This window comes from Babylonia areolata, chromosome 4, assembly GCF_041734735.1.
Source record: "Babylonia areolata isolate BAREFJ2019XMU chromosome 4, ASM4173473v1, whole genome shotgun sequence".
Classification (NCBI taxonomy): domain Eukaryota; kingdom Metazoa; phylum Mollusca; class Gastropoda; order Neogastropoda; family Buccinidae; genus Babylonia; species Babylonia areolata.
In genome coordinates, this window is record NC_134879.1 from 34,337,961 (window position 1) to 34,350,460 (window position 12,500).

General features: G+C 40.0%; 1 protein-coding gene across 2 annotated transcripts in view; it reads right to left on the bottom strand.

Moving 5' to 3' along the window:
• The window catches only part of LOC143281103 (uncharacterized), a 129,185-nt gene extending 119,942 nt beyond the window's left edge, over positions 1–9,243 (bottom strand). Inside the window, exon 1 of one of the 2 annotated variants that reach the window (XM_076586060.1) lies at positions 9,118–9,243. In XM_076586060.1, the coding sequence (XP_076442175.1) occupies positions 9,118–9,138 (21 nt within the window). In that variant the 5' untranslated portion in view covers positions 9,139–9,243. Of the gene's footprint in view, positions 445–9,117 lie in introns of those variants that run through there. The other variant, XM_076586059.1, reaches the window with a different exon arrangement.
• Between the last annotated feature and the right edge of the window lie 3,257 nt (positions 9,244–12,500).

Sequence of the window (12,500 nt, forward strand, 5' to 3'; positions counted from 1 at the left end):
TTCCGTAGCCTCCTTGACACCCATCTTCTGCCAGAGCGGGTCATGGCTTTGGCGGCACTAGCGGAGGGGGCGTGGCTCCCGATCCCGATCAACATCCAAACAATACTCCAAAGGGCCCAGGTTCCAGTCCACACAACAACAACATGTCACCAACATAAAGAGCCCAGGTACAGGCTCTTCGATCAAACACAACTACAATCACTTCACCTGCAGCTGCCAACTCTCCACCCACCTATATAACATGCCAGCATGGTCCTCCATAAACGTTTTCACCACAAATCAAGAGAGTGAGAGTACACTGCGACTGACATACTGAGAAGATGACAGATCACTGACGTCGAGGACTCTTGTCTCTGAGAGGGTCCGCCTGCCCCCTAGTAAACTCTTTGTCTTCCCGTTAAGTTCTCTTCTCCTCTAGTCGTGTGTCGTCTGTTCGCTCTCCGCTATCTCCCTCTGCACCCACCCAGACTGTGGGGGTGGCGTGAAGGAAGGGAAGGTGAGAAGGGGTGGAGGGGTGGTAGGTGAAGAGGTGGAGAGGGGTCAAGTCCGCGAGCCGATTTTTTTCGGCCCCGCGAGGCGAGGCGAGGCAAGGCTGTAACAGCCTGCTGCACCGAAAAACACTAAAAAGTAATAACAAAAAAGGAAAATAACAAAAAACTAAATTATCTCCTTAAACGAGGGTGACTCTGTGTGTGTGTGTGTGTGTGTGTGTGTGTGTGTGTGTGTGTGTGTGTGTGTGTGCGCCCGCGCGCGAGCGCGGGTGTGTCAGTACTTCTCTGTGTGTGTGTGTGTTGTGTATGTGTGTATCTAAGGGAGAGAGAGACAGGGGGGGGGGGACGGGGTGATGGGGGGGGGGGGGGGGGGGGGAATTGTCACTTGTCCTGTGTGACAAGAGGAAAGGTGTAGTGATCCTCCTAGAAGGCGGAATGCCGAGGTGTCAAGTGATCATCTCCCAAAGGAGTGGAGGTCAATCTCCGACTCAGGATTCATACATAAAGCTTTTTTTTTTTTTTTAAGAGAAAAACAACAACCAGACAACTGTGTGTGTGTGTGTGTGTGTGTGTGTGTGTGTGTGTGTGTGTGTGTGTGTGTGTGTGTGTGTGTGTATCTGTGTGTCTGTGTAGACATACATACACTCATAAATGAATAAACAAATAAATGATACACGACAACAGTGCTTTATAAACGTATTTTGTCACTTTTTATTTCCAAACAGCGGACGGAAAAAATCGTCTTTGTCAAGAGCACGCTCACCTTGGCAGTATAAATCTTTACTTCCGTCTCGCCGGGCAAGCCCATTGCTTGCATTTTCATGAAACTGGGTGTGAAGCATAGTACGTCATAAACACACATACTCTTTCTCCTCCCTCCCTTCTCCTAACACACACACACACACACACACACACACACATCCAGAAATTACCTATCAGTCACCTGCCCCACTCACTACCCTTTCCAGCAAACCCCGCATCAAATAAACGATGGTAATATTCCGTGATGTTATTCCTTATTTAAAAAAAAAAAGTTTCTACAACCGTGTGACAGAATTAAGTACACAGGAACGTGATACATCTAAATGTAAACACGTACTAAACAAAGTATGACCCGCCCCATATGATAATGACAATGTGGCAATATCCTCTTCTAGAAACGGCTCCCGTTTGCGAGACAGAGAGGGAGGGAGAGAAAGGGGGTAGGAGAGAGAGGGGGGACAGAGTGAGGGGGTTGAGAGAGAGAGGTGGGGGGGGGGAGGGAAAGAGAAGGCAGAGAGGGGGAGAGAGGGGGTGAGCAACACAAACACTATTAATTTTCACAATATATTTCAAGTATATCCTTTTCGCGCGCGCGCACGCACACACACACACACACACACAAAGTGCATAGCATTTAACAGCTCGAATCAGCCAAGTCCTCACTTGCTGCTGCAGTGGAACCGGGGTTTACATCTGCACTTGTTCTTCCGGTTCACAGACATCAGTCGTTTATTAATTTTCTCACGCCAGCACACACATACCACCCCTTCCCGACACGCACGCACGCGCGACAAAAGCTGGCAATGGACAAGCTGCTCAACTGAGAGTTCGGAAACAAGAGAAACAAACCATTTTGCCTACTTGAAAAGCAGGCAGATCAGACGGCAAGACCTGCATTTCTAAAACAATTAATCCAATAAAATGAAGAGGAAAAAGAAGAAGAAAGAAAGAAACTAACCACACACACATACACACTCACACACACACACACACAAAACAGCAACCACAAAATACGATCTGTCATGGAACTGGTTCTCGTTTCTTTGACTTGCTGTGACTAAGACAAAGACAACCAAAAGGTGCGTGAAGGTGCGTGTGGATGTCTTGTTCGCCGACAGTGAATGACTATGCGCTTGCAACGAACTGTCTGACTGCTTCTCCGCGGCTGCAATAGTATTTTGACCAGACGATCGGCATCACAAGGAAGCAGGTTAAGCAGCACTGAGGTCACAGTCATTCATCAAGAGTGACAGAGCTGAGCTGAGGCGTGTGGTAAAGTTCACCGACGTTGGCAGTTGCCTGTCCACGGATGGAGGCCTGGACAAAGATATCTCACGCCGACTGTCAAAAGCAAACAACTCATTTGGACACCGGTGGACGGGAGTGGAGAACAAATGACTCTCAACCTTTCCCGAACTGAAATCTAAGCCCTGATGACCTGTGTGTATGAGTGCGTGCGTGCGTGTGTGTCAGTGTGTGTGTGCACATGAGAGAGAGTGGGAATGAGAGAGAGGAGAGAAAGAATGAGATGGGCGGATGGACAAAGAGTGCGCACAAGAGAGAGGGGGCAAGAGAGAGAGAGAAAGAGGGAGAGAGAGAGACACACACACACACACACAGACAGAGACAGAGAGAGAGGGGGAGAGAGAGAGGGAGAGAGAGAGACACACAGAGACACAGTCAGAGACAGAGACACAAAGAAAAAATGGAGAACGAAATGAAGAGGCCATGAAAGGGTATTGAATGACGGACTGTGGCATGATCAAATCGAAAGGCACAAAGAGGGAGAGCAGGACTGAGATGTGGACAGACAATGTCAGAATGAATGACAGAGAACCAGTCAATGAGATAATGAGATGTGCTGGCGGAGTTGTGTGCATTATGAAAAGTACCAGATGAAAAGTACCAGACGCAGCACAGATCCCTGAGGTACACCAAAGTCCAAATGTTTAAGAAGAGTTGTTACCATCTTCAAGAAGGACGGGCGGGGATGGGGTGGGCTTGTAGAAGGAAAGGATGATCTGAACCCTTCAAAGACAACAAATGACTGTCATCTGAATTCTCTCCAAGGGAGACAGTGATCCACTGTGCCAGATGTGACTGCATACATACATATATAATTATAATGACTTCAATGGACCTTTCATGACATTGTTTGAAGTTAGGAGGTAATATACATAATATGGACTTTGGGATCCATGAACAATAAAAAGGGCTCAGAAAGATTATTTGGAGCACACACACACACACTTGCATGTACATGCACATGCACACTGACCACCACCACCCTTCTTCCCTCACATGCACGCACAGAACTTTCTCTGTGGAGACAACTTTGACACTTTCTCTTTCTGTGTTCTCAAACTGTCTTTTCCATCTCACCCCACTATGCCAGTCTCCTGTTATTATGTATTCTCCATGACTGTTTCAATGTCATGCTGCCTCTTCAGTTCAGATTGTGGTTTTGTGTGCAGCGTGGGCCTGCTTATTTAATTATATGCATTTACAGTGTTGAGTGGCCCTGTATTCAGCACACGCGTGTATAATTCTATGTACTATGGCAGCTTCTTAGAAATGATACAAATGACTGCACAGATTACTGATTAGACAGTCATGACAAAAGTTCTTGATGCAGCATGTGCGCAACTTTACATGTGCAGGCACATGTGTGTGTGGATGTTTGATAAAGTGTATGCATGTGAATTTACATAAATCATTAAAACTGTGAGTGTGTGTGTGTGTGAGTGTGTGTGTGTGTGTGTGTGTGTGTGTGTGTGTGTGTGTGTGTGTGTGTGTGTGTTTGTGTGTGTGAGAGTGTGTGTGTTTATAAATGTGTGTGTGTGTGTGTGTGTGTCTACGTCTGTGTGTGCATGCACATATATATCATATTTAAATGTACTTGTGTGCATGCATGAGGCAGAGAGAGAGAGAGAGAGAGAGAGAGAGAGAGAGAGAGAGAGAGAGAGAGAGAGAGAGAGAGAGAGAGAAGTAAACAGTTATGAACCAGAAAGAAAGTGTTTGCGTGTGTGTGCACTTACAAGTGAGAGAGAGACAGACACTGAAACAGACAGAAAAACATACACACTGACAGAAGTACAGAGGGTGGAGGTGGGGGGAGTCGCTGAAATCCCATATTCCTGATCTCCTATGTGGGTCTTGACAGTGTCGATAAAGTCAAATCATGTCAGGATAGGCCATATAACTTTGTACCACAATGCCAGGTTAGCGTGTCTGTGTACTTTGCAAACAAAGATTCTTATCAACACATATGTAAAAACCATTCAGGGTCACCGCCCTTAACTTAAACCATGCTCTCTGAGGAAATCAAGATTCATTCAGCTCTGCTATGTTATACATGTGAAACAAGAAATTTAAAACCTCCTGTAGTTTTTCAGTTTAGTGATAATGAAAAAAGGCTTTCTCTTGAACATCCAGCTACAATATTTTTGGTGATTCAAGCACCACCAATCCCACCAAGTCCATTCCCTAAAAATATGCTCAAAGACATCCCCATTCAGTGAATAATAATAATAATAATAATGACAACAAGAACAATCTAATAAATAAATAAATAAATGAATAAAAAGCATTATCACATTCTTGTGCACCGCTCATATAACAAACCAGGTACATTTTCAATCAGCACACTGCTGGTGGATAGCTAATTTTGTTAACTGCTGTGGTCCCATGTGCTGGTCCATTAGGGGAGGGAGTTGAGGAAAGGACTGGGTTAGGGGGGTTGAAAGCAGTGTCAAGGGAGGTTGAGAATGAACTGTCACCTTGATTTTTTTCTATTATTATCTAATTTTTTACACTAAAGTACACTTATAATGTCTGTCTTCTGTCACACACACACACACACACACATTAAAAAATAATGCAATTTTACCATGAAAACAGCCTATGTACAAAAATAAATTGAAAAATATCTGTTTCGCATTATCCTTTTTACACATATTTTTCATTTATTTAGGTTTCCATTTGTGGGGTTCCAAGTTCATTTATTCATTCAATTTCAACTTTACAGATTCATAACTAACTCAGTGACTGATTGAGTGAACTACACAAAGTACACATTTATCTGAAGTGAAATGTCTTCAGGAATGGATTTGATTTCAAAGCCACTCTCTCACTCTTCCATTATAAACCATCAATTTAAAAATAACATCCATTCACAAGCAATTAAGCATGTGGAAGTACCTTTGTACAGTTGTCAGGTCAACCACAAAATACGCTTCCACTTAACAAAAAAAATCATGGACAATGTCTTTATTTTACTGGCTTATTTTAAAGAAATGTCTGAAAGTGGTTTCAAAACACAGAACCACAAAAACAACAAAAATACTAAGGTACTTTCAAACAATTCACTCCCGTTTTTACTTCTAAAATGCTCTATACACTAGTTCAACTCACTTCATATCTTATCTTGTTTTAAAATGTTATATATTTGTTTTTACTGTAAAGCACGGTGAGCCTGCTCTTGAAAGCAGGGAACTGCCCTATATAAGCCCTCACATTATCATTATTATTCTTATTTCTATTCTTATCTTTATTAGGATATATTACTATTATCATTATTATCATTATATCCTTTTCTGTACAGCTTGAAACTGAATACCACCTAAATTATTTACAATTAAACATATTTTCTGTTGGTGTTTAAATGTTTGGTTCTTTCACTGCCCAGTGCACTTAGGGAAAAACCACCATCTAAATTATTTACAATTAAACATATTTTCTGTTGGTGTTTAAATATTTGGTCCTTTCATTGCCCAGTGCACTTGGGGAAAAACCACCATTCACAAAAGTGCCAGTCAAGCATCATGAACCATTCTGAAAGGAAGTCTCCCCTGTGGTGAAACACCCTTAATGGTATTGCCATTTACATACCTGTGGATGATTAATCTGTCAAGTGAACCAAATCGTGCCACTGTTGTGATCTGACATTTCAAGGCTGTTTCCATTCCACCTCTTCATCTTCCACTTCAGAACAGTGACAGCTATGGCAAAGTTTTGGTTCAGAGTTATGCATGTGTCTGAAAGTCATGTGAAAGCACTTTGATTTGCCTCTGTACATGATTCTGTGCAACATAAATACATAAGATATTATCATCTTTATTATCATCATCACCATCATTATCGTTGTTGTTATTGTTATTATTATTACTATTATCATTATTAACATTATTACTACTAGTATCATTACTATTAATATTTCTATCAAAAGCTATGTTTGTATGTTAGAGACCTTCTGGTTTCAGCTTTTGCCCAAAGATAGTTATTACATGTACCCCATTCTTTGCCCACATCTTTTACCCATAATCACCTATTCCATCTCCATCAAAGTGAGATTTATTTTACAAGAATATATATCCATTGTGCTGTTGCAAATGTCCAATACTGAAAAATTCCTTAGTCTTGAAAAATAAATAAAACCATACACCAAATAATGTGTTGAAAAATATCAAATGGATATAGTATTTTTATTTTATCTCTTAAATCTCTTAACTCTCTAGGTGATATAAGTATAGTAGCATGGAACTATTGCCTTGTATATTGCTAGTACCATTGCAGACTATCCTTCAACTACCAATAAAGAACCTCATTCACTCTCTCATCTTGCCAATAACACCACAAACATACTCTGAAACATTCAAATAATTCTTTACTAATTAAGCAGATCTCTTTGAACCACAGACTTACAGATTATTTATGCCAGTCTTGTTTCCTTGAAATACGCGTGCGTGCGTGTGTGTGTGTGTGTGTGCGCCCGTGTCAGTATGTGTGAGCCTGTGTGTGTGTGTGTGTGTGTGTGTGTGTGTGTGTGTGTGTGCCCGTGTCAGTATGTGTGAGCCTGTGTGTGTGTGTGTGTGTGTGTGTGTGTGTGTGTGTGTGTGTGTGTGTGTGTGTGTGTGTCTGTGCCTCTGTGTGTGTGTGTGTGTGTGTGTGTGTGTGTGTGTGCGCCACTGATACTGTGAATATTTATCAAACTTCAAGTAGCATCTTAGCATTTCAAGAGGAATCAGCCCTTGTTCACATTTCGGCATAAGACTGATCTGATGCACGGACAACTGATGTTGAGAGCTCCAACACAAGGGCCTACTTCCAGTTCCAGCACCGGGAGGCAGTTTTTAAAGAAACATTCAAACAGTAAGATATGTCAAATGCATCTGATATGGACAGAAAAAAATGTATGTGATGTGATGATGCATGAGATTAAGTTTAAAAATAAAAACCTTATATGCACTATATTGTGCTCTACTTATACTATAGACTGCATTATGGCATACAGTGCTATACTATACAATACTAGACTGGACTGGACTATACTGTACTGTGCTGCACTGCACTGTACTATGCTGCACTGCACTGCACTGTACTGTACCATACTGTACTGTACTACTCAAGTGTCTGGACTGTGTGTGGTGGAGTTCTAGTGTTTGTGAAAATTTGGGAAGTAGGGGAAACAAACAAATCATAATATTGATAGGTTTCCAGCTTTCTTTTCAGTGACACACTTTGCTTACTACACACATCATGTGATGTTACACTTTGTCTGCTTACTACACACACCATGTGATGTTTTAGGACAGTGTTTGAATGGAGATAGAATCACAGAATAACATGAAAGCTAATCAATAAAAACTAAATCAAATCAAACCCAAAGATTCACTGCTCATTCTTGACCAGTTTGGTTCTTGCTGACCATTCATATGGGTTTTGACTTAAAATGACATTTTTAAAACATACATGAGTGTATACATGTGAGTAAATGTGTGCGCATGTGTGAGTGGTGTGTGTGTGTGTGTGTGTGTGTGTGTGTGTGTGTGTGTGTAATGTGTATACATGTGTGTGTGGCCGTACATGTACACATGTGCATGTATCTGCATATATGTGTATTTGAGAATTTTTCTGTTTTTTCATGCACAAAGTATGTGTATGTATGTGTGTGAATCTATGCAAACACATCTAATATATGTGTGCATGTGTTTGTGTGCATTTGTGTGTGCGAGTATTATGTACATACATTTCTGTGTGAATCTATGCTTGCATATATGTGTGACTGTGAGCATGTGTGTGTGTGTGTGTGTGTGTGTGTGTGTGTGTGTGTGTGTGTAAGCAAGTGTGTGGGGCAGTGGTGTATATGTTTGTATGTGTGATGTGTGTATGTGTGAGGTGTGTGTGTGAGGTGTGTGTGTGTGTGTGTGTGTGTGTGTGTATGCGTGTGCATGTGTGTATGCGTGTGCACAAGAGCAATCTCCAAGTGCCACTGGGTCTGCACCATATTCTCGTGCTTCCAAATCTGTGTAACATGAGAATCAGCTGTCCGCTCTTCCCCACCCCACTTGTTCCGCTCTTCCGGTTTGTTGCCATTGGTAATTTTCTGCAAACCGTTAATTTCTATGTTTGGTTACTTATACGAACTGGAGGGAAACTCCATCTGTATACGGATTTGAGAATGAGAGATAACGATCCAACGAAATGCCGAGCAAGAGAAATATCCAGTCAAAAAGTCCGTACGATGCCCTGTACTTCGCTGAAGATTACTCATCAACATTATGATAATCGAAATCAAAGAAAGATGTCATTCCGCACTGTGCTGCACGTCGAATGGAATAATGTTTATAATTCTGACTGAGGTATACAAGAAAAGACATGGTAACTGTTTCCATAAACACCGTCGAAATTCTAAAGTACTTAGGCGGTGTCGCTGATTTCATTATAATCAAGATTCAAGCAGACGACATGAATTTAATAGGTAATGAATAGGTAGTCAGAATGAGAAAAGGAAACAAAAACGGAAATAAGAATACACACACACACACAAAAAGAAAGAAAATAAAAAAGGAACATGTATGCTCACCTCTTCTTTTACATCATCCATTTCTTGCAGGTTGTTAAACAAGCAGTTTGTAGCTTTCAGCAGTTGACTCCATCAGACCACTTTGCGAGTCGACTTTTGTCGGCTGCTTTTTTCGTTTTGATAAACAGTGAAAACCGGAAGCGACCGGATTCGCCTGAAACGAGAATGCAGCTCAAAATAATTCTAATAATAAATGTGATGTTAATAATATAATATTACATAATGAATGTGATTTTCAAGTGCGATAATTATGCAAAGTATTTTAATGAAAAGAATGCTGGAAAGCTTTGATGATTTGTTTGTCACAAATCGCTACAACATACTGCAAGGGAAATAACTCTTTAAAATAGTCACGAGATACTGGTCCCATCAGAAGTTACATCAACTAAAATAAGGTTGTGTGTGTGTGTGTGTGTGTGTGTGTGTGTGTGTGTGTGTCTGTGTGTGTGTGTCTGTGTGTGTGTCTGTGTGCATCTAAGTGTGTGTGCGTGTGTGTGTGTGAGTGTGTGTGTGGATATATATATATATATATATATATATATATATATAGAGAGAGAGAGAGAGAGAGAGAGAGAGAGAGAGAGAGAGAGAGAGGTGTCTATATAGGCTATAACCACCACAAACAGTGTGGATCACATTAAAAGGGCTTTCGTAAAATAAATGATACATAAATAACTTATACACAAATAAATAAACACTGCTTTTAAAAGTTTTGAAACGGTTTCTTTCGACAAAATCAGGAAATATCAACCAAAAGTGCATTAAAGCCAGAAACGAATGTAAATAAAACAACAACACCCATCCCCCATGCCTAATAATAACAACAACCGTGGCAAAACAAAGCAAAAACAAACAAAACAAACAACAACAAAAAGCCCATACAAACAAACAAACAACAACAACAAAAACCCGCGCAATCCGTGACTGTATGGAGAAAATCCAGAAAACTGATACACGTTCACACGTAGATACCGCGGCACTTAATTGGTTCAACATGCTTTCTCGGATCCTACAATCCATACCCCCCCCCCCCCCCCCCCCCCCCTCCTCTCTCTCTCTCTCTCTCTCTCTCTCTCGAAGAAGAAGAAGAAGAAGAAGAAGAAGAAGAAGAAGAAAAAGAAGAAGAAGAAGAAGAAGAAGAAGAAAAAGAAGAAGAAGAAGAAGAAGAAGAAGAAGAAGAAGAAGCATCAGCTGTCCAAAAAATAAAACACTTCCTTGACCTCCACTCACGGAAATGATTTTTTTCAAGTACATATCCAATCCCAATAGATTACGCATCAACACTATAGGACTCCGCCAGTGCAAATACCATGAAGCCATTACTAAATCTTCATAAACGGGTGCTTAAGCAAGCTGGTACTCCCAAAAAAGACTTCCCTATTGGACTCAGACTACTAACAAGCGAATATTCTCCCTCTAGTCCGTAGATTAGAATACAACAAAGGAACAACAATGCACAAGATTATGACAGGAAATGCACCACTGACCAACACTGATAAACAAATTCTCTGTGAATTCATCAACGAATCCCCCTAAAGTCCATATCCCATTCCCAAGAATTGATTTGTTCAAATCCAGTTTGGTTTACTCAGGCGCCACTCTATGGAACTCACTCCCAGCAACAGTTAAGCAACACCATTGCCCTAATACCTAAAAAAATCATTACTTTTCCCACGTTATGACAGTGTAATGTCCACTTTGTTCATAACGATTGACTCTTGGTGTGTACGGTTGCCCAGGTCCTCCCACTCCCCCACCTCATCATATTATATTGTACCTCTGTTTTTTTTATGTGTGTGAATTGTAGTATTATCTCATAATATTTCATTCGTTTGTAATGCATGTTACTTCTGTTTGCTTCTTCGGTTCTTTCATTTCTTTCCATTAAATGTAGCAAAACGCATAGTATATATATACATATATATATGTCTATATCTATATATATATATATAAGATAAGATAAGATAAGATAAGATAAGAATAACTTTATTATCTCCAACTGGAGAAATTTGGTCAGGTGCATTATCACAACATAGACAAGTAAACAACATGGGGACCGTAACTGTAAAAGCCAACAACAGCCCCTACAAATATTACGAAGATACATATGTAAAAAATATCACATACATCGTTTCATACATATATCCACACACTGCAGGTAATAACTAGTATTCTTAATGTAAAAACAGAAAGAATTAAGAAACATTATTTGAATATAATTATAAACATAGCCTACTATACTGCACATTGATTATAATAGACAGATAAGATAAGAATAAAGATGAATTGCGGAAAACCACAACCAGATAATCAGCACACACCCGCACCCCCCCCCCCACCCACCCACCACACACACACACACGCACACACACACAAACACAGAACTGAAGTAGGACTAGGAAGAGAGGGAGAAGGAATAACAAAGTATGCTTGTAGACCAGCATTTAGAATTAAAAAAAATTTTAAAAAGTGCTGAAAGCATTTCTGTTGCCATTTTTTTTAAAACACATTTCATGACGTAAGAACATTGTGGTTAATACTCTGTGTCGAGTTCACCCTACTATTCTGAAACATGTCAACATTTACGTGATGTGAAAGACTGACATACAATGGACCATGATCATATTTTGGAGATCATGCGCAGGCAAAAGTCTTCTGGAAGTCAAATGAACAAGAAATCAACAATGAATGTAGAAAAAAAACACAAAAAAAGAAAAAGAAAAGAAAAGAAAAAGTAAAAATAAAATGAAATAAAAAAAAAAGAAAAAAAAAGAAGAAGAAAAAAAAGAGCCTTGAATGGGAAATGATAGCTGTCGCCGAAACGATGCCCATATTCAGGCTCGTGTTCATCTTGCTGCTTGTACTATTTTACATTTATTAATGTAAAACGAGAGAAAACACTTTTATCAGTTCATCATACGTTACTGAAAACCGGCCGTGACAGATGCGAAAACGAATAATACACTGCTTTTAATTCATCGTTAAATCCTATACTATACCCACATTTTATATTACTATAAAGACGGTTCATGAGAAACCGAACAGCGTTTAAAACGAAACTACAATGGTACTCCTATCTCTGGTGAAAAAAGAAAAAAACAACAACAACAAAAAAAACAACAAAAAAAAGAAGAAAAAAAAAAGAAGAAAAAAAAATCCAATCTAATCGTGAGAAGAAAAAAAATGTAACAGATTTTTTTTATAAACATGCGAAGTGACCATGCAAGGAATTTGGCAAGCGTATGTCGAGTCATATTGAACAAACATCGTTTCAGTGGAAAGATTGACTCCATTGGTTTCTCTGCGTGACAGCTTTTCAAACACTTTTGTTTGTTTGTTTGTTTGTTTGCTCAGTATTTTTGTTTGTTTATTTGCCTTTGTTA